This window comes from Anomalospiza imberbis, chromosome 6, assembly GCF_031753505.1.
Source record: "Anomalospiza imberbis isolate Cuckoo-Finch-1a 21T00152 chromosome 6, ASM3175350v1, whole genome shotgun sequence".
NCBI classification, from domain to species: domain Eukaryota; kingdom Metazoa; phylum Chordata; class Aves; order Passeriformes; family Viduidae; genus Anomalospiza; species Anomalospiza imberbis.
The window spans coordinates 34782815-34806223 of NC_089686.1; the positions used below are offsets into that span (position 1 = coordinate 34782815).

At 37.8% G+C, this 23409-nt stretch overlaps 1 protein-coding gene across 7 annotated transcripts in view; it reads right to left on the reverse strand.

The window, feature by feature from the left end:
* MAP3K9 (mitogen-activated protein kinase kinase kinase 9) overlaps positions 1 to 23409 on the reverse strand; it is a 64281-nt gene that overhangs the window by 24031 nt on the left and 16841 nt on the right. For all 7 annotated transcript variants that reach the window (XR_011000031.1, XR_011000032.1, XM_068193282.1 and 4 more), the window contains exons 3-5: positions 12225 to 12405; positions 4895 to 5043; positions 1308 to 1483 (exon numbers count right to left, since the gene is read on the reverse strand). Coding sequence is in view for 5 of the 7 variants with exons in the window: in XM_068193282.1 (XP_068049383.1) it covers positions 1308 to 1483; positions 4895 to 5043; positions 12225 to 12405 (506 nt within the window). In the remaining 2 variants the exon portion in view is untranslated. The remainder of the gene's footprint in view (positions 1 to 1307; positions 1484 to 4894; positions 5044 to 12224; positions 12406 to 23409) is intronic.

Here is a 23409-nt window from a genome sequence, read left to right on the forward strand (position 1 = left end):
AAGAATTCAGCACTTTGAATAATTCTCTCCAGATGGCCAATTCCAGTGCAGAAGGCAAAAACTGAAGAATTCAAGTTAAACATCAGATAGGTAATCAGACAGATTTTAGTTTAGATTTTTTTAATAATGGCACTGTTACCTGGTTCATCACCAGGGAGATTTCAATAAGTTTAGTAAGTGAACAGCATATAAAATTATTTCCCCATTGCTAAAGAGGAATGCAGTACTCAGCCTGAGGGCAGTGTAGTTAGTACTGTTTAGCTAGAACTAACTAGCTAAACTAGCTAGTGTTTAGTCAGTACTGTTTTTCTGTTGAAGTTCCTGGTTTTCAAAAACTGTTCCAACACAGATACGCCATGAGATAACAGTAGCAAGGAAATTCCTATCAGCTAATTTATTTTTCCTAAAAGCTACTAAAATAGGTGAATAGAAATGTTTTAAGTATTCTTGTAGAAGCTGACTTCTTTCCTCTGACCCAAAGCCTTCTTTTCCTTCTCTCTCTGCCTCCCAAACCCAACCTCTGAGCCCAAATCAAGACGGCTGCTTATTATGAATTTACTTTCAGGCAAGAGACTGTGAACTTACAAATATATTATTACACTAGTGATTTTGGTTCTGCTGCAATTTTTCTTACCAACAACTAAAGACAGTCTCTGTAAGGACCTTAAATTAGATGCAGCAAGCTGTGCTTTCTGCAAGCATGCTTGAAGAAAACTTCAGCTTTTTCACAACTCCTCTTCAAGGCTGATGGTCACCATTCCTGTTATTCCTGCTAGCATTTTTGTTTCCTGCTATTTGCCCAGATGGACTTCAGTTATAGCAGTTACTGGACCCTTCCCCTGGTAACACTCATGTTTATTAGACTATGCATTTTAGTTGTGCTCAAAACCTTGAAAACACAAACACAGCAGAAACAAAGCTGCAATGTTAACTAGAGTATATAAGTGCTGGAACTACATCTCCTGTTAATAATTTTCATTGGGTTTCTCAATTAAGATGCTAATAGTGAAACAGTTATCAAATGCAATAAACAATCAACTCATCACAGCAATTTGCACAGAGTATAATGGAAGCTCACTACAATATTAGAAAGAGTAGCAGCTGAGGATGTGGATATTTATTTTTCTCATGATTCTTCCCTTGTGTGCATCATAACCTGCCATTGATCCGGGGACTTGATATAAACTCCAGCAAAACACAGACAAAATTAGCTCTGGGATGCATGAAACAGTGATCCCTGTTTGAACTATGAAATGGGGAAATTACAATCCAGAGAGCACAAGCAGGGAGCATTACTCTCTACTTACCTTTTCTTTGGCTCTAAGCTGATCAAACATCTCTTGGATCTCTTGTTTCCAGTCTTCCTGCAGGGAGTGGAAGGAATCTTTGGGCATTTCAAAAAAACCAGACTCTTCTATGGCAGTAAGATGGTCTAGGATAGTGGCAAAGGAAGGTCGTGAGTGTGGGTCAGGATTCCAGCAATCTAGAACAAAATAAAGACAAACAACTGTCAAGCATCTGTAAGTATGGAGGTCTGAGAGGATGAAGAGTACTTTACTGATCCCCAGTGGCTAAGACTGGCATACACACTACCTGTGTTACCCCAGCTTTCCCACTGCCCACTTGCACTGACTATTGTCAAGTATGGAATTCATGCTTTCATGCTTATACAATATCCAACAACAATTAAAATCTTGAACTATCTAACTACCTAGGTCTCTAGGTTCTATTGCAATAATATGTCAAGTAAAATACAGATTTATTAATTTTACGAAAGGGTATGCCTTAAAGCATTTTTTAAAAATAACAAATCATTTCCTTTAATATTTTGCTTTAAGATGCATATATGTGTTCACAGAGTAGAAATACTATGCAAGGCTCTTGTAAATACTTATTTTATAATAGTTACACTGCAGAGTGAACAGCCATACTGCAGGAGGATATCTATCAGGGTTTTTCCTGATGCCAAACTCTAATACTGAGCTGAGTAATTATGACTCTTCTCTCTGAATGGAAAAACCCTCCTGCAAAGCAAACTGGGCAAAACTTGCGTGAAAATAGGAGATTCAAGTAAATAATGACATCAAATGGTGCATTTGGAGTTCTCCTGTTTTTACAGGTCCTTTTTTATTATTTCAGAGAAAATTAATCAGTCATTTTTCTTTTGCTTTTAGGAGAAACCACAGATGTAAACAAGTTTTTTTCATTTACAATCTAATGCAATTATTCAGCCAATTACAGAGCTCTAAAAACATAGAACTGAAGGTAGCCATCTTACCACATAAAGCTGTTCAATGAGTACAAAAGGCAATGTTTTACAGTGATGGGAATTGAACGCAGAAAACAGAAACAGAAAATAGTATGAAGTAACCCCCAAACCATTACATACAGTCCCCCAAATCATTACATCAAAAAATTTGATTTAACAACACTTTTGAATAGGAAATTTGCACTCATTCAGTCCTCTCTCTTCCTTCCCCCTCATTTCTACTCCAGCAGAAAAAAATCACTTTCTCATTCTCTGTTGTCCTGTACCAGCACTTACACAAGTTCTTGTTCAGCAAGTGTCCTTATTCTCTTCAGTACTGCTTGATGCCTGCATGCCAAATTCCAGAGCAACCAAACACAAAAACTTCACATTCACATGTATTTGTAAGGAATACTACTTTTCTGCATGAATGGAAGTAACTAACACTTGGGTGTCTCTCATCATACAGCACTGCTCCACATGGTCATTGGACTTAAGCATTACTGCAGCACAAGACAAGAGTTATAAAAATGTTCTAAAAGTTTTCTAGACCTTGAAGTCAGAAAAAAGGGAATATTCTTAAAAATATTAGGTCATGTCTTAAAAGACGTTCATTTGTCAGTTTTGTGGACTGAAGTACACCAAGGGGCAGGTGCAATTAAAAATAAGAATCACTTCACAAAACCTATGCAACAGCCAAGGCTTGGTTCTGCAATGCTTTCCTTTGAATTTAGCCTTACTGAGATTTTGCATTTGGAAGTTCTGTTTTCAAAACTGTGGATATCAACAGGTTCCATGCTGGAACGCATTTGTATTTATGGCTTTTAATTTGCTTCTTTTATCAAAATAGAGAACTGAGGATGTTAAAGAGTACTCTGATGATCCCCTGCTGCTGGCCAATTAGTAGCAATGGGTGTTACAGCTGGACTGTCAGTGCCATAATCCCTGTCTCTTTACCTCAGGTTTTAAGCATGGCAAAGCAAACATGACCCAAAGTAAAACAAAATGCTGCAGCCAGCCAAATGCATGAATGAGTGAACAGGATAACTAGCAGGTGGCCCGTGGCTTTTATTTTCCCAGGCCTGGATCAGCCATTATTTGCACTAATGAGGACAGTTGTAACACACAACTTTTCTGTGAAGAGCGAAAGTTCAGCTTTGTTGTCTCAGTGAAGACCACCATGGCAGTAACTCAAAAGTGAAAGCAACATTAGAGGAAGAAGAGTTCACCCGAGATGGGAAACAGCCTGTTTGTAAAACAGCTTTGGTGAAGGGGCAGAAAGTAATTGGGTTCTTTTGTTCTCATCTTGCCCCTGCACACAGAGAAGCCAAGTGTTCCAAAGCCACGTGGGTGCTCACCCCTGTGCTGCTGGGTTCAGGCACTGGCCAAATGCCGCTACCTAATTTTCCCAATAGAGGGCATGATTTTTAAATCCTCACTTATAGTTAAGAAATCCAAGAAAGCATGTCAAAATAAACTACTGGGCACAACACCGAGCTGGTAGTTTCATCAACTCTTTCAGATGCAGTTTCTCACTTTACGCTGCCTCCAAGCTACTCTACCTGCAATGCTATTGTTTACTATACAGTAGGATATTTCTTTTTTAGCAGAACATACATGAAATTTTTTACTTTACATTAACTGAAGATTGTAACCTAAAGAAAACACCAGAGAAATGCAAAAGTATTCCAAAAGCAGAAAAAAAATCCATCAGAAACATTTTCTTTATAATTCATATTCCTTTCCTGAGGTTAAAAGTACCACCAGAAGCCACAGAGTACCAGTTCTATGTTGAGACTCATTCTTTGCTCACCAAGACTATAAACCAAGTTTGATTTCTCTTTATCTGTTTTCCTTTCTGCCAGATAGGTATAAAAATGTTTATTACATATAAACACCTAGAAATCCTTGGGAAAAGGGAAACTGACAAAATACTGAAGGTAATGAAGAGAGAGAGGGCAGGAGAAAGGGAGGGAGAAACAACTAAAGCTCAGGAGACATGAAAGTAGTTTCAATGGCCAGCACACCAGGTCACGTAAGTACACCCAAAATTACCTCACACAATCCTTTTTAATAACTACAGCAGCTTTGATTATTAACTCCTGTTTTTCTTTCACCTCTCTGTAGCCCACCTTGGGTATGAACTACCTCCAAAGCAGAAAATCACATCATTCTGACTGAAAATATGGGTTGTTTCGGAATGTCAAAGCCACATTTAAAACCTCTCCCAGTGGAGAGAGGTCCTACAAAATGTCAGTAGGATAAAGTTTCATTTCAAACCAATCTGACACTATGAGCAAGATGTTTGAGCTATGAATTTTAAAACAAGTTAGACTTTAAACAAGACCTAAACATGTGAAATTTTGGTGTTGGTGAGTTCTCGCTAATAGAAAACAAGCTAAGATATAACAGCAATAGCCTCCCTTTTCATATAAAGCCAGTTGATAAAGAAATCTTATATTATTCTGGTAGTAGACTGACTGTCACAGTACACTAACAGCCAGGCCTGGCTCCCACTATAACCTGCACCACTGAATAAAGCCACTGGAGAAATCTGTGCTCTTAGGTAACAAAACCAGCACAAAGAGGCCACGATCAACAGCATTCTAGAAACAGCACAAACCACACACACCACAGCTGGCTTACCTTCCATGAGTTTGGCAAAAGGCTCGGGACACGTGGAAGGGATTGGAAGGGCAAGCTTATTCATAGCAACACCATATGCTACTGCAAGACCATCAATTCCTCGGAACGGTACTTCTCCTGTCAGCAGTTCCCAAAGCAGCACACCATAACTATTGGGAAGGAAACAAAAAAGACAATAGGTGCTTGACTTTAACATAGCTTTTGTTAAGCAACAAGGTACCTGAACCTGGAAGTTTAGTATACTAAAGAAATTGCCGTTTGCAGCACAAGCTTATCATGAATGCCAAGCCGGTGATCTGCCCTATTTTACCAGCTTTTTTTAGTAAGTCTGAAATAAAATGACATTTTCACCTTTTAGGCAAAAATAATTTTCTCTCTGAAACTGGGAACAATCTGAAAACCATTAATCTTCTAATTTAGTTTCCAAACAGAACCTCTCAAAACACCCAAAAATATGAGGAAGATTGTTTGGTGGCTTGTGATTTTTAAAAATAAGTGAAAAATACTTCTTTAGAATAAACTTGTCATCTTAACATAGTCTACAAAATACTATCTATGAAGTTATGGAAATAGTTCCAGGACTGTTCTCCCCCAAAGTATATGATGAAAACATAACCTCAGAATATTTTTTCTGCTTCTAGGAAACTCGAAACAGAAACTGCTTCTTCATACTTGGTGACCTGACAATTTTTTCTTCCACTGATCTTGTACTCTCTTCTGAACCCATTTACCATCCATTATATTCTGTCGTAGTAAACTCCACAGATTTAATGATGCATTGCCAAAAAATACTTCTGTGTATGTGTTTTGAGCTTGTCACTTGGTAATTTCACTGGCTTCCCTGTAGTTCTTTCAATACAAGAACAAGTAAACATATGTTCCCTATTAGCTTCTTCCATGCTGTCCACGATTTCACAGGCTCCCATACATCCTGCCTAAATCATCATCTTTCCCAAATCCTAATCTAGCTAAATCCTAATCTAGTTACTATCCTGAACAGTAGCCATTTCATATCTTTCATTGATTTTGACATATTCTGCTGGAATGAGCAAAAGTTTTAAAGAAATGGGGAGAGGCACAAATGGTATTGCTAGTTTTCTTTCCTACTAAATTTTCATTTGCCAGTTGCCTTTTTCACTCTTTACAAAATAAACTATATTATCCATAGTAGCTCCAATGTATTTTTACTGAATCACAATAGTAAAATTTAGAGGCCATAAATTGTACATATGAAATTCCCCCATGGATACTACTTCGAATTTATTACCATTGCCATCTATTTTATCATTCATTATAGTAAAATTTCTCCTCATCTCTCTGCAGTACATTAATTTTTCTTAGCCTGAATAACTTGGTGTCATCAACCACGCTACCTAACCACGTATTGTTTTTTAAATCACTTATGATTGTGTTGAACACAGAATTCCCCACCAAGAAAACTGATTTATTATTTTAGTAATTAGGAATTGATTAAATTATGGGAAAAATACTTTCCCTCTTTTCCCATATCAATTTACTTTATTTAAAATCTTATGATGAAGGATTTTGCCTAAGGTCTTTATAAATCCAAATACAGTATAAGCAACCTCACCACTTATCCACATATTCAGTATCTCCTCCAAACATTTTCACTTTTCACAAGGTATTACATTTTCTTCTACAAAAGCTAACTTTTCCCCAGATATGCTCACATGTCCACCAGTTCCCTGCTCTTTAGTGCTGTTTCTACCATTGAGAAGAATTCAAGATCATACTTGCTAATCCTCAGGAAGCTCTTTTAAGACCTGCCACCATGTCTGCTGCCTTCCATTTCTCTGGTACTACACCAGCTTTAAGCAAGAGATTACACAGCACAGCTACTAACTCAGCTGCCTCTCATATTCTTGGTAGAAATCTTGGGTGTTACTGTAAATCTCAGGAATTGTCACTGCTCATTTAATCAGTCAGTTTTAACACCTTTGTGAATTTTACTTCAGTAAGATACGTCCTCCAGGCTTGACTCCCTTAAAGAGAAATTTTCAGCTTAAAATGCCTCTGCTCTATTCTGGCAGACACAAGACACTGAGGTTTTTTTTTGGTATAGCCTTATCTTTGCAGTCCCACATTTTGCCCACCTCTGGGTTGTTATGTTCTGCTGCAGGGTTCTCACCTGTGCTGCATCTGAAAGCAAGGGATTTGGTTTTATGCTTTAAGACTCTCTTCAAAACCCTTTTATCTTCTTTGTTTTATGTTCAGCTTGAAAGAGCTCAAGTCAATGCATGATCTTCCTCATTTGGATACAGACTGAGATTTTAAAAAGATGTCTTTCAGCAGTCTTTTCTACACTGTCTTCTTCATTCTTTTGAAGGATTTCCCATACATTCAGAGCTCTAACAGTGTCCTTAAAAGATATCCATGTTGCGTGTTCTGCTTTTGTTGTTTTTACACAAAATTCCCACTGTTGTCAATAATCTTGAGATTAAACATTACTGTAATGGACTAATTTTTCTTAATTGTGCCTGCAAATATACAAAATCTAAATATACATATATTTAGACCATGTCATACTATACCACATTGAAGGCCTCCTAAGCACAACTGAAGACCAAATGAAAACTGCTTCTCTTCTGACAAGCTCCTTAAATAGCTGCTCCATGAAAGAGTTAAAATATAAATATAACATACAGCTAAAACATTAAGCTTTTCTTGTTTCAAAGCAATAGCTTCCCTATCCATTTGGGAGTACATTATCACAAACTGTACTCTTGTGATCTCCCTTCCACCCCATCACATCTTTAACATTCACTGTAACTGCTACTACCTTAGTTGGACACCTTTAACACCTTTTTCCTACTTAGATAAAGGATTTTAGTAACTAAAGATCCAACCTTTGCCGCTAACACAGCTATTCTACTTTATTAAGCAGAATATAATATTTTTTGACCAACATGATCTTTTGCTTTTTTCTTATGTAATTAACACTCTTGATATTATAATTTATTATTTCTTACTGTCTCGAGAGCATTATTTGAAAAAAATAGAGTCTAAGGAGTTCCCATTTTCTTCTTGGCCTTCTAGGATTTATAAAACACTCAAAGAAAAAGAAAACTGAACTGAATGAATATTTGGACTGTCTAAATCCAATTGATCTTTCATATTACTTTTCAGTTTGGATATCACTGTTGATAGTAAAAGGTAATAAAATCTACCAAAGAGCTGTATTATTACTTTAACACTAGTATTGGATAAAGCACTACTGATGTGCTCAAAGCACTTATTTTGCAGGGTAATTTTCAAAGGAAAAAGGAATAGACAGATTGGTGTTTCTTCTAATGTGACACTCAAAGTGTATATTGCAGGAAAGGTCACTTTGCTTTTGACAAAACTCAATGCCACTATACTTACAGCTCATTGCTGAGAATAGTGCTTCCACAGAACTGGGGAATACTGCTTTGTGGCACTTGAACAATAATCCCAAGTGAATAAACACTAAGAGAGATGCTGAACAGAGTGTTTTCCTATTAACTCTTAAGCAGAAGATTGGGAAATACAAAGGAAAAAGCCAGATCAGAAGACTTACACAAAAAAAGGCACAGAAAGAAAGAAACAAAGGCCTCTACACATTCTCAGTGGGGAGAAAGAAAAAGTGATCAAGCTCATTTATTTTTCCAGCACCTAGTAGTAATTTTTGGACTTTAATTATGAAATGAACCATGTGACACAACCCATGCATCCAAGTCAACTGACACTTGTGTGAATAATTAACCATCTTTCAATGATCCAGTAATCCCTTAAGCCATTTAACATCAAGTTCAATCCTACTCACTGGATTTTCAGGGCAAGGGAGGCTGGAGGTCTGCAGGATTTCACATGTGATTTTGCCACCTCCCTTGTTACTCTGTGAACTTTTAAAAAACAAGTAATTTTTTCTCACTGGTACTGTTCCATAGCATATGTACCATAGGCTTCTCTTATCCATTTCCCCAGGTTCAACACTTTCCATGAGGAAGGAATTATCAGCCCAACAAAGAGATCCCAGTTCCAACAGCAACTAGAACATGACTTTTATTAAGAAAAAATCCCCCCAAACTTCATTACATTTTTATGGCTATTAACAACTGGCATTTTGCAGGTTAATGAACTGACAGTTCCAGAGATGACCTTTCCTGCCCATTTCATAACAATCATGTTCTTCTCCCAGGTGAGTTTCTCCTAATATTGCTAGTCAGCATTTATCTGTCAGGTACTGAAGTCTTGACAGTGCTTCATTACACACAGAAAACTACAGCAGCCCACAAGTGTTCAGTTGTGGGTGGAAGTGCTTGATCAACACTTGATTAAAACAAAATATTCTAATGACTGAAGTTTCTACACGCAGCACTGAATGCCTGAAACTTCCTGATCTGCTAATCTGATGGTTTTAGCTAGAGCTGGTATTCCATTCCTAAATGGAAATTAAATTCCCAATTATTTCACTGGTCTCAGAATAGATATAGCTTAAAAACATCTAAATGGAGGAACATAGAGAACCCAGATGAAGGTTGTATGGTGCCTTTATACCTTATATTCCACACACCGATAGTACTGACAATATGACTGTCTTTTAAGCAGTAAAAAACAAAGTGTACAGCAAACAAGAAATATATTTAAACAGCCAAATGACAAAAAAAAATTATTTATATGCCTACTAACATTAGCGTACAGTACTGGATGAGCTGCAGTATCCAAGCTTCAACTTTACCCCTGTAAATCCAAAGCAAATACAAATACATAACAGATTTACAGGAAGGGACTTATTTAAATAAAACTGTAGTTTCACTGTCCTCTGTGCCATATAAGCACAAGGCTTCTACTGTATATCTAGAGCCTGTGGGTATAGCACAACAAAATTCACAGCAAGAAGTTTTCACTAGCAAGATTTACTAAGTACTGGTACTATGAACAAGCTTCACAGTGACCCAGACCCTGGTGATAAATACCATGTGTGGCCATTCCTCACTCTTTTTAAGTTCTTTGCCAACCCTACTCCAGAGTAAACAGATGGAGCTTTTTCAATGGAGCTTGAAACATGTTTTGAAAAGATGAAGCAGTCAGTTATGATAAGACTGACTCAGGAAATCTCAGTCCTAGTATGCATCTTCTTCACCGGTTTGTGCAGCGAGAATACAAGCAGAACAAGATTCTTGTTCAAAGGCTGGACAACAGTTCAGCCAGCAGCATTACTCTAATAAGCTTTAAAGAAAAGGTGTTGAAATAAAAGAGTTTGTGAACATTAGAGACAATTCTGTTGATGCTGCATAGACTAACTGGAAGGCTGCCAGGCAAAAAACCCCCTATGACTCCAGTGATTAACGAAGTGGTTGAACTGGACAAGAGGAGGAGCAAGGCTAATAGGATAAAAAAAGTTCATCCTGTTAAGAATTTCAGGTTGCATCCTTGGGTGGGGACAGGAATTATTACACAAGTCCATGACTGCTTTTGTAAAATCTAGGGCTTACGATCATTGACAGACTTGTAGTGATTGCACTGGCAAGCATTTGTCCTCTGCATACATGTTCTTTTCAGCTTGTTTAACTATGAATAGAGGTTTTAGCCACCAGAAAGAAAAAGCTTATTCAGAGACAGTACATAAGTTCCCTTAATGGTGATGACTCTGTTTAAGGGAGAATATTGTGAGGAACTCAACCTCTTTTCAAGGGAAGATCGGTAACTATAACAAGAGAAAGTGATGAAGGAATCTTAAAAGTAGAAATGAGTGATTCTGAAAAATGAACAAATAATTTCTGTTATTTACAGTCCTTAAGTCCTGAAGTGATTCAGAGTCCTTAAATCAATGATCAAACTGGTACTTTTGACAGGCATAGAGGTATTTCATGAAAATCACCAAGAGACTGAATAATTCTTAACTTTTTAAAGATTACTTCATACTGGTACAGAAAATCTACGGATCTGTTCATAGCATGCCTGGATTACTAAAGTTACAATTACAGGAAAACTGTTCCCCCTTCCCCTTAGGTTACCCTTAAAGGCCCTTCCTGGCACTGTTTCAGAGAACAGCAAGTTTAGGTTTGAGGGTGACAAGCTGTGTACAAACCAGTATCATCATCACATGCACAGCCTGAAGATTTTCATTTCTGCCAGACTTCACTCCAAATAAAAGCCTGGTTCTTGCACAATCTGTCTCAGATTAGCTACAGAGGCTACCACATTTAATTACAGAGTCAGAATTTTATCACACTATTAGAGTGCAAAATGCAAGTTCACAGACTTATCACAAGTCAACACATTATCTATTCAGCAAAACTGGACAAGGAAAATTAAAATCCCCCCACCAAACAGCTGCCATAACAGCCAGACATGTCTCCTAGCTGGGCTATTTCTTTATCCTGATGGGTTTTACAGCATGCACTCACTTGTGGAGGAGCATTAGTGGCCAGCAACAGAATCTTACTTCTATGAAGACAAAGATCCTGACATTTCAACACCTTTTTCTCCACAAGAAAAACAAAATTCTCTCTATTTTATCTATTTCATATGTTCAGTACTAATTCTAACTCATCCAGCATACAGAAAAGTCACTGTCCTGAAGCTATTTACTGAATTCTTTATTTACCAATCCACTTAACAGTGGTATTCAAACTCAATTTCTGGAAGTATATGGGTCAGCCCTTACACTCTTCCCCACCAAATTAGCTCATTCGCAAAAAGTCCAGTGCATGAATGAACAAGACAATATATACATGCAAATTACTATTTATGGATTACATACTCAGATTGACCCAGATAAGAGATCTATTATCCTATCTAAAAGACTAGAAGGGTGAAAATAATTAATAGAATTATTATGAAAAAGAGATACATAGTATTGGGATTGAAACAGGATGGGGAATTCAATTAAGTACAGTGTGTTTGTGTACACATACATTAGTGACAGATTACTACCAAAACAAAATATTTCAAAATTATCTTGTATATAAAACAGTATAAAAATAAAGTACTTCTCAGACTGTATTATGGCCTTTGATTATGTCAGTCAATAGCCAAATAAGTCCAAAATGTTTGGTTTAGATAAAGCAGAGGGGATTTGGATTATGAATCTCAAAATAATCTGAATGAAAACTTACAGAATAACAAAAATTTAGAGGCATGCAATAGCTGGTCCACCACTTATTTTTCTACAGTAACAATAAGTCTGAAATAAGTCTGACAGATGGAAAGCTGATGGATAAAGTTTTCTTAAGACCTGAGTTTTAATGTTTGGTTCACCATTACTCATTCTTATACATAAAAGAGACTTCCTGGCAGGTGTAGTTACTCTTTAGTATCCAATCACTTAATGCCAAATCAATACCTCCAAACATCGCTGCCTTTGGAGAACATGGAAGAGCGGATGACCTCAGGAGCCATCCAGGCATATGTCCCAGCTGCGCTCATTTTGGTAGTTTTATGCCACTCCCTGGCCAAGCCGAAATCCGTGATCTTCAACATCTTGTTGCTCAGATCTCCATTTTCCACCTTTTCGAGTATCAGTACTGGAGAAAAGAGGAGGGGTTGGGAATAAAACGTATGCAGAGTAAAGCTAGTATTTATGCAAAAAAATATTTTCCTGGAGATTCCCCAAATTTCAAGATTTTCTCTGGTTGTTCATTATTCAAACATACCATACCCTAGTACAGGTTTTTTCAGGCTGATTCTTTCATCTGACAACTGAACAGTTCTCTAGCAAATAACTTCAAATTTAACCAAAGTATCAAGTCCCAGAGAAGAAACACGTAATAACATAATTATTTAATATAGTGCCTAGTGTCATTTGTATAATGCTCTGCTAAGAGGAAGTGAACCACTGTAACTTCTAGAAATCCAGATAAGGGAAGACATTTCCTAATTAATCCTCTCTCAGCAAGCCAGTAATAGCATCATTTTCTTGAACTGCTTAGAGGACTTTTTTTTGTAAATCCAAATACACACATAGGCTGGATATACCCTTCTTGTAAATGTGTTAGGAGTAGAAGCTCTATGCACAATTTTTTTTACATCACTATTGAAAAAATGTATTTTTGATTGGTAATAACACGCCCAATTCCAGAAGGTATATAGACCCCCATAGACTCCCTCCCCTATCATTATTAAACTACTTTTTTCTGCCCTGTTTCAGTGGCAAAGGCGTCCATAGCCAAGAACTTTAAAAACATGTTGAGGCAGAACTCAAGAATGCTGTGATAGAAGACATATTCCTCTGTAGTTGAAAAGTTGTACTGTTACACCACTGAGTTTAAACCAGAGCCCACAAGTATCCACTCTGCTTTAGAAGAATCTCATTGTCCTCTGTCTTTATCTTAGTGCAAAGTGACCACACGAGTCACACCAGCAATGCAACATAAAGCAACAGAATATGAAGGCTTCCATAAACTTCCATAACTAATGGAACCACAAGCCCCTGAAATGTTTTTAAGCCACTTCATAAAGCATCATAAAGAAAAAAAATTTGTATTAGTATTATTCCAAAGACTTTACATCAAAAATCACCAAGCCAGTTACACACCATCACTATACAGCTACTCTGTTTTTAATGTCATTACAGACACGACAGACAGAGGTTCTTAGAAACATCCTCATGTTTTCTTTCTTTTTCTATGGATGCATCAATTGCAAAAAAAAAAAAAAAAAAAAAACAAAAAAAAAAACCAAGAAAACCCCAACCAAACAAAAGAAACACTATTACCTCCATGATCAAACAATTGTGGATCATAACAAAACTTATAAATGGCAAACGTGCTGCAAAAATTACAGAAAATAATCTTCAGGACCATTTTCAGCAGCCCATGAAGAGACTCAAGTGTTAGCCTCAAGCTAACACAGCTTTTTTTTTTTTTTTTTTTTTTTGAGTGGGGCCATATCATTCCTTCCAATAATTAAAATGGGGGTTCCCACCAAATAAAACACAAAAGTATTATTTGAATCCTTCTACATTATAAGTAACACACATTTAAAATATTTAAATACTGTTTTTACTTCAATAATAAGGAAATTGTCTGTTCTTTGAAATTTAAAAAAAAAACCCTTTTACAAGACTTCAGAATTGACAAAATACTATTTCAAAGATTGTTGTGGGACAACTTAAGGTGCAAAGAAATTAGATCTATTGTTAAGTTCCTGGTTCTTGCTTCTTTTGCAAAATTTCTGACATTACCGAATGCTCCATTTTCCTAATCACAGAGAAAAGAGACTGAGGCCTAGAGTTACTGTTCTCTTCATGTCGGCAAAAGCAAATGCATTTTTAGAGCAACAGAACCACCACAAGAAACCAAGATAGAGAAGGTGCCTTCCTTTGGGCCTCTTCTTCAAATTAAGTCTAACTTTTTTACTTATTTCTAGCAGATGAAGAAGTGCTAAAAGAAATTGCTAGCAAGTCACTCATTGATTGCAAAGTGAAAACCTTCCTAGAATGTACATAGTGTTTCTTTTTCTAGCTTGTACCCATTCTGCCTAAAGAACTGGCAGAATAACAAAATGTAATTTTAAATTTAAATGCAGTAATTTAGAGATGTACAGTGATGTTGTAAAGTTAAAGTAAAACTTTGAGACAAGAAAGTATGGGTTTAGGGGGTTTTGAGATTTTTTTGCCTCCCTCCATAATCACAATGAGGAACAAACTAATTTATTGGTCACAGATCATATTCTGTCTGAATGACATCAATAGCAGGACAGAGCACCATACAGCAGAACTGATACGTACCTTGTACATACCTTCCTGGTAAGAGGTTATTTAAATCTAATTACCTTGATTTGTATTAAGTTCTAACAAAATAATGAGTACTTACATGGCTCTTTTGTATCCAGAACTTGTTCTTTTGTCAGATGCAGGGTAGTAAGAAAAATTACCATGACAAAAGACCACAGAGAAGGACAACAAAAGAGACAGATTAATTGCAAGTTTTTGATTCCTTAGTTACATCCTTGGCTGCTTTTCCATTTCCTTGTAATAACTGCTTGGAATAGTAATCTTGCAATCCAAATTATAAAAAATTTAAGAATGGTATCTCTTTCTGCATCTGTTTCAGTTCTCTTTATTGTGTTATTCAGTATCAACAGGCTCACTTGTAACTGCCAGGAGTCTCCCTCGCCCATCTGTCAGATTTTCAAACCAAAAGCCTTGATTCTCCCCTCTTGTTTTTGCCTGAATTTCAATGAAGAACTTGTAAATAGGTGAAATATTAATTCGTTTCTGTCTCCTCCTTAAAAAAAAAAACAAAAACTTTTATGGAGAACACAGATGAGGTTGCTAGGACACTGCATATGCATTTTGCTTATGCTAATCAAGATGGTCTCATTTGCTTCTGAGTTTTGCCTACAATCAGTTATTATAGCCTGTTTAATAATCTCAGTGCAAGTCCTCTTCTGCAAGTACTACTTCTGCAGTTTTATTAGTCCATGACTAAACAAACAAGATATATGAGACACGAACAAGCAACATGTTCTCCCCACTTACAGAATTAATGCACTTTTCCCTATTTTAACAGATTTGATCACTCAAGACTGAGATAACAGTGGTCAGATGATCAACATCTGGCATAACTGCATTGAGTTTGCATGGCCAGGTTTTGGTAGTGGGATGGGTGGAAGATGCTAGAAGCTTTCCCCATGTCCAGCAGAGCCAATCGCTGGAGGCTCCAAGATGGATGTGCCGCTGGCCAAGGGTGAGCCAATAGGAAGTGATGGTAATACCTTTGTGACAACATATTTCAGAAGAAGAATTTTAAAAAGTTATCATGAAGATGTAATTGCATCAAGAGAAGAGTGGAGAGAGAATATGTGAGAGGAACAACTCAGGAGGCACCAATGTCAGTCGGAGCTGAGCTTTCTCTGCAGTCTGTGGAAGACCACATGGATGCAGAGATGCACCTGTACCACATGGAGGAGACCCATGTCAGAGCACATGGATGCCTGAGGAGGCTGTGACCCTGTGGGAGGCTCATGCTGGAACAGCCTCCTGGCAGGGACCTGCAGATCTGTGTAAAGGTTTCCTGGCAAGACTTGTGACTACATGGGGGACCCATGTTGGAGCAGGCTGTGCCTAAAGGACTGCACCCCGTGAGGGAAGAGCACAGGAAGAGTGACCCATGTTGCAGCAGTTTGTGGAGCTGTTGCCTGTGGGATAGACTCATGCTGGAGAAGCCCATGGAGAACTGTCTTCTGTGGGAGGGACCCCGCACCAGAGCTGTAGAAGGACTCCTCCCCCTGAGCAGCAGCAGGACAATGTGTGACAAACTGAGCATAACCCCCATTCCCTGTCTCCCTGTGCTGATGGGGAGAGGAAATACAGCTGGGAAGGAGGGAAGGTTGTTTTTTTTTTTTTTAAGGTGTTCTTTTATTTCCCATTTTCTTGGTCTGAGTTTTTTACTAAGAAATTAAATTGATATTTCTAACTCAAGTCTGGTTTTGCCCATAATGTTATTTGATGAGTGATCTATCTTGGTCCTTATCACAACTCATGAACCCTTTGTTATATTTTCTCTCCCCCGTGCAGGTGCAGAGGGGAGTGACAGAGGGGCTTTGGTGGGTGCCTGGAATCCCACCAGAATCAACCTATACACGACCAAAACAAGTTCAGGTATAGATATAGAGCACTTACATCAGAACACAGCTAATATACCAAGGAAGTAAATCTCAATCTTGTCTGCTGATTTTAAAGATCTGCAAGTGATACAAAGGTTTAAAATAGGTAGAAAATTTAACAGAAAATATTTCATGCTCCCAGCCTTCAAAAGAGAGACTGTTTGGCAGCAAAGACATTGGACCTAGTCTGCAAGCAACCAGGGAAGAATGAGATCCAAACCAGCAGGAACATGAACGTGTATCAGCTTGTTGGAGGAGGATCAGCCTTTCCCTGTTTCAGCAAGGCCCGTGCAAGAAATCTTTTCCTGTGTGCACGCATAGAGCCAGCCAAATTGTAGATTAAGGTCTGCTTTGTACTACTGCTCCTCTTCTTCCTCTGTGGCACAGGCTAAAAGCTGATCTTAAGTAGCATGGTAGGAGCCAACCAGCAGTGTGCAAAGGGGACTGGTGAAGCAAATCAGGTATTACAAGCACATTCAGACAGCTTTCACCATCCAAATGCAGCAGAAAAACAATATAGGAAATCACCATGTTCTCTGCATACTGTGCAAATACAAAGGAAAGCACAGTGGCTTAAAGTAACATTCATATGGTTAGCAACCTTCGGTGAAGTGTACCATGCATGTGTGTCCTTAGAGGAGTAATAATCCATTAATGCTCACGTATGTTTCCATATAATCCTAAAAGACTTAGAATTCGTCCTCTGGAAAATAAGCATTTGACAATGAGAAATTAATTACAGCTCACAGAAATTCTGTCCAGCAAGACAGCTCTTCATTATCTCCATGTGTCCCAGTGTAGAATGAATATGATCTAATTTGCTTTAGTACCTCTTCACTTAGAGGTACCTTCCTTAGATCAGGCAGTCATCCAGATACAAATACATATGATTTAGGTGTGTAATTTCAACCACTAAGAGTATACCAAGAACTTTATTATCACATTGACTTTCAAGAGTCATTACTGACCCTTGATTTGTCCCCACTGTTTTATCCCTTGAGAACCAGGTAGACTGCAAGTGCTAAAAGACAACAGTCAATCAAGGCACATTAGAGAGCTGAGACAGAAAGTTAGAAATTAAATACTGAGCCTCCTCTTATCTAGGTTATGATGAGATAGTCCTTTTTCTTTGAAATGAAAATGTTTACTGAGCTTCCTCCATATTCTTCAAGAACATCTTTGGTGCCCTACAAGAATCATCAAGTTATTTTCCTATCAGATTCTTTCCTATCAGACTCCTATCAGACTCTTATTTTCCTATCAGACTCTGTAGAAAAATTTTTTAATTTGTCATCATTATATTTTCAGTACTTTTTGATAGAGGTTTCCATCTATGTGATGCTTTGGCTTCTCTCTGGCCAAAACAAGTTGCAGTAACAAAGAGGAAAGGCAACACTGCATGGCATGCCAGTTTCAGTCAGTACAAAGAATGACGGGGTGTTAATTCTGTTAATGCTCGTACCATTTAAAGATGATTTCTTACTTAGTATGGAAGTGGAAGAACAGATGATGTACCCAGAATCCTCTTATGCTTGTCTGTGATTTGGACTAGCAGCTTTTCTAGCAGAGTTGAAAGCGATGGAAACCAACTTCTTGAGGTCAGGTAAAGCCAATTTACCTTCTCCAGTATTAGCACCATTCTGTATGTACATTAATAGCTAGCAGGCCTTCCACACACTCCAATGTCAGCCCTACTGAAAGTCTTTAAGTCTGTGGAAGCACCCAGATCTTAGTGATAACATATCTAAAAGGTTTTGGTTCTCAGTTTCATGAGCCATAGCTGTCTATCAGTAGCTTCAAGAAGAATGAGGGTTTCTTTTCTAGAGCCAGGGCCAACTTAGATGCTTTTGTTGCTTAAACAAAGATTTGTACTGAAAACAAACACGACAGGAACAGATCCACTGAAGTATGACTGACACAATGTTATCTGACACTGAGTCAGCTTTTCCTCCTGTTCCACCAAATTCCACATTATTATGCTTCACTAGAAGGACAAAAAACATCTGCCTTAGTATTCAAAAGAATACAAAAACCAACCTGGTTAAGATTTCTAAAATGCCATCATATCCTTCAGCCTTCATGTAGTTCCTACTGCTGGATCTTCAGTTCTGTCTCATCATCACAGGTCATTATGGAGATAGATGCCTTTCAGAATGAGAAATCACTGCAGTGAAAATACTGACACCTGCAGCTTCAAAATTTTGTTATTAAGGACATCGTGTATGGTACCAAAACCACTGGTTAGTTCTAAATGGCAAAACAGAGAACCAAATGATCAAATGAATTCTGAAGGAATGCAAACTGAAGTTACAAAAATTAACACTATAAATGCTAGCCAAGTTACAACTCTGCCATAAATTAGCAGGTAAAACTACAGAAGGATTGCCCTGGAGGCAAATAATAAACATTTCTATAGAGATTAAATTCTGTCTTGCATGCTTGCAATAGATGCACACCTGCCACAGCCTCACATGTTCAAAAGGTGAATGTCTTCTCCCTCCTGTTCTCCCCATCTGTAGCTGTGGATCATTACAGTGAAAACTGGCTTACATGAAACCAGCTCACAGCACCTCTGAAGGCCGTCTTCCCAGGCTCCAAACAGAGAAAAGACAAAGCCTCTATAGAAGGGGATTCCAAGCATATATCTAATATACATGTCTGAATTACCCTCTACAGGAGCCTGTCATAACTAGAGGCACATCTGTTTTAAGTGCTTACTCAAGCCACATAAATCCCTCTGGTATAAAAATATTATTTGAATTACAGAAATTCCCCTACACACAAGATGTTAGAGATACATCTGGTGAAAACCAATTTACTTATCATTCCAAGATTACCTCAGTGGTCTAAAATGTCTAAAATTAAGTAGTCAGAAATATATTGTTCTATTAGTATGACAGCTAATGTAAGCCAAACTGGTACTACTGTAAAAGAAGTCTTAAGTAAAACCGTCCTTTTTCCACAAAGGCAGCTGAAGGTCATCTCTCATTGCATCGTGCACCATTCACCTTAATAATCACTCGATCAGTTGAAAAATCAATGGTGAACATCACTGACAAACACCCAAAGCCTTAATGATAGTAAGATGTCACTTCCAGATTTTATACAGCTGTGTTTTCATTACTCATGTATCTACCAGAAAGACTTAAGAGCAGATATAAGATACACCAAAACAAAATAAAGATAGGGGGATAAAGATGTATAATCTTTGAAGGGCATAAAGCTACATATCCTTTGATCTACTTGTACCTATGTTTTATAACACCTGGAGAGATTGGGTAAACCATGTCTAATATGTATCACTTATACTTCTTAGCCACTGCATTAGGAACTTTAAAACTGCTGAGCAAATTTTGTTTTGGGAATATTTTGAACTTTGCTATAGTGTTGCAATGCAAATGACTGCATTGTTGATATACTCTTCTTTCTGCTTAACCCAGCTGATTTGTATTACAATGCTTCTCCTCTTTCCAATTATGCTAGAAGCTCTAAGTCTGAATTTTTCCTTCTGCCACAATATATACATGTGTATCCCTTTAATTTTCTTCTTCTTCTTAAACCCATCTACTCTCTTTCTAAACATGCTCCTCTATCCTACACAAACAGAAAAACCATCTGCAGCAAATTTTTCAATCCAATCACTAAAACAAATATAATGAATCTTTACTTAGGTTTCAAGTTGGTCACTACAAAACCTCAGTCATACACCTCCTATTTTTAATCCAACACTATACTACCTCTAGTATGCACAAAAAAGGTAGTTTAAAGAGGTAGATTGCTTTCACCAAGGGAATTTTTTCACAAGGTAAATTAAGAAAAAAAAATTGGCAACGAAATTAACAGCTGCTTTTAATTCTCTGTTCTGTTCACATTACACCAGCAAAACAAGAAAACGTATTATAACCTCCTTTCACAAACAGATACTCCCCCTGGAAGGTGGCAACACTGTCAGATTTTTGCTTGTTTCTTTTGAAATGGTTGTTTTAGTTTCCAGATGCACTTTTGAACAGTTTGGATAGCATTCTTAGCATCCAGTGGGCCAAAGCAATGGGGAACAGCTAGTAAGGAAAAATAAACACCTAAACATATTCTGATCCAATTGATAGCCACATCAAACAACTGGTAGAAAATGGCTCCTCAACTTCAACATTAAGTGTCAAGGCAGCAAAATATGGTCATAATTGCCTTTTTCTGGTTTCTGAGTCTAGAGAAAGGATTAGGTTAATCTGCATAGTTTAGTGCTGAACAGAATACTCCTTTGCTTTGCTTGTGTTACAAGCTGACTCATCACTTCAGAAGTAGAACAATATTCAGGAAAGAACTTCTACAGTGTGATCTCTCACTTTTATCTATCAAAGTAGAAGAAAGGGGCTGCTGTCTACTGCACAAAATAGTATGAACAGTCAGGCATACCAACACCTGGCTTCAGCTTTTTCAACTATTCTGCTGTCATATTACTGGTTTATTTGGCACGCAGTACACCAAGAAAATAAAGAAGTTCCTGACTTAAAAGGCAAAAGTTGATAACAACAATACCAAGGAAATCAGGATTACCCTGCAATACCACCACAAGAGTTAACAACCAAACTGCCCATTGCCCCAGTACTTCATGACAACAGCTATATCAACAACTTCATGCTCCATTTCCCAGTCCAGAGAATGTGTCTGTGTATTAAGAAATGTGAAAAAATGGCAAAAAAATCTACGACAGTTTCTTGTATGGTCCAGCTCATACCAAGTAAATTATCTGTGCATGACGCTACTCAGTAAAACTGGCACACAAGAATAGAAAGCTATTAGCTAATGAATGTCAGGCCTGATGGAAATGGTCACAATAATTAGGTGAAGGAGAAATAGATAAAGAAATAAGAGCAGGACTGAGTGTAATGAAAACTGAAAGGATACAGAAAGAAATATGTAAGGAAGAAGGTTAGAAGACAAGGAAACCTACTGTGGGGGAAAAGAGCTGGATTTGTCTTCTGTGGTACACCAGGATATAATTCTAACTTGATGGATGATTGCTGGCTTCGTACTTAACTTCCATATAATTTCAACCCAGTGGAGACAATACAGTCAGATTTTAGTGACAGAGTAAGTACTACTCTTTTATTGAAATACAACAGGCAGACCATGAAAAAAAAATACTACCTAGTGATAAAGCAACATTAATTCATGTACTTTACTGTTATATTTTTAAGCTTTATCAATTTTTCATAGAGACCTCTACCATTTAATAGTGTTTCTAGCAGGCCAGGGTGGATATCTATGCTTTGAAACAGATTGGGAGAACAAAGTATCAGAAGCTCTTTTGCTACAAATGTAAGAAAAACTGACTATAAAGGCACTCCAAGCAAGCCTGAGCTTATAGGGAGCTCCTGCACCTGGAGGCAAAGCTGGTGGATGTCCCAGCTGAGGCCCTGCCTGCCGGCTACCAAACAGACACAGCACCTGATGATGTAGAGTTGAGAAGGCCTGAAACCCTCAAAGGTGCTGGCAATACCTGAACACCTGTAAGTGTCAGTGCACTTGAGTAGTTCTAGTTCAGTCTCCACCAACGTTAGCACTGCTGTGGGTCAACTGCTTTGCCCCTCAACATTCTACAAATGCAGAAAGCAGTCACATCAAAACAAGAGGAAAATCTCCAGCAAAAGTACTCAGTCTGTAAATGTATCCCACTCACACCCATTCCCAGAGCCACTACCCATTACTTTGTGTAGTGCTTTTGTCCCCTTAGCGCCACATCAGCTGCTGACATAGGCCAAGAGCTAGATGGCAGCAACGGTAATGGGTGGGAGTGACAACAGAGGAAGGACTATAAATAAGATAAATGTCATTGCTATTTTACTTGCTGTAGAAACGTTCAGTTCTAATATTTAAATCATTAACTAGCTGCATGGACTCAGTGAAGTTTCTTCCTCAGTATCCCTTTTAATCTGGATTCTAAACAAGGTTTCTGCTTTACTTCCAGTGCTTCAGCACATTTATTCTCATTTTGTTAAGACTGAAGAGACCACTAGTTATGACCTGAAAGGCTGAAATATGGCAAGGGAAGTCAAACTCACATGAAATGACCTTATTTCACCCGACTTTTCTCTCCCAGAATAATACCACACCTTTTTGACACAGTTGGGTGTTTTGGCAGATCATTCCAGAACAACTGAAGCACCAATGGACACAACAGCCTAGTACCGGATTTGTTTTCCCATAGGCTTTCGCTCATCTGCTACTGTACAGTCACTATTTCCAACATCACTAAGGTCAACTGTAAAGAAGGGAACTAATGCTTACCCTGTCGGAGCTGGAATGTGAAAGACCACTGGCTGGAGTACCATTGTGGGTGGGAATACTGGACACATTTTATTTCTTCCTCCATTCTGAAAACAACAGCCTACTGTGGGGCTTTACTAACCAAAATGCAAAATACCAAAATGCAAACTACCAGAAGTGGTCAGATGGTGAATAAGCATCAGCCCATTTACTTCCTCCATTTAGATAATTCAGGTACTGTAAAGAGATAGATCAGATACTGAGTCCACCAAATCCCAGGTACAGGAACTTTAATGAAAGAACAAAGTAAAACTTTTATGAAAACCAACACTGTTTCACTCCAAGATCCTTAAACACAAGACATGAGCAGGATTTCAGCTCTAAATAATGCAAGTCACTTCTGTGATATGATTCAAAAGGAATCCAGGCCCATTCAGGGAGGTGCTACCATTAAAATATCTCTCTGCCACCAATACAGCAGAAGTCTCAAGTGCAAGAGTTGAAGCAAACAGAAAATATTTCCATTTCCAAACAAATCCAAATTTATCCAAAAATTGCTTGACACAATCTCCCAAGAAAGCTAAAGGCTTACTGAAGTCAAAAGTTTGCCAGAGCAGATAAAAGACTGAGTAATATCACAGGATCCAGACTCT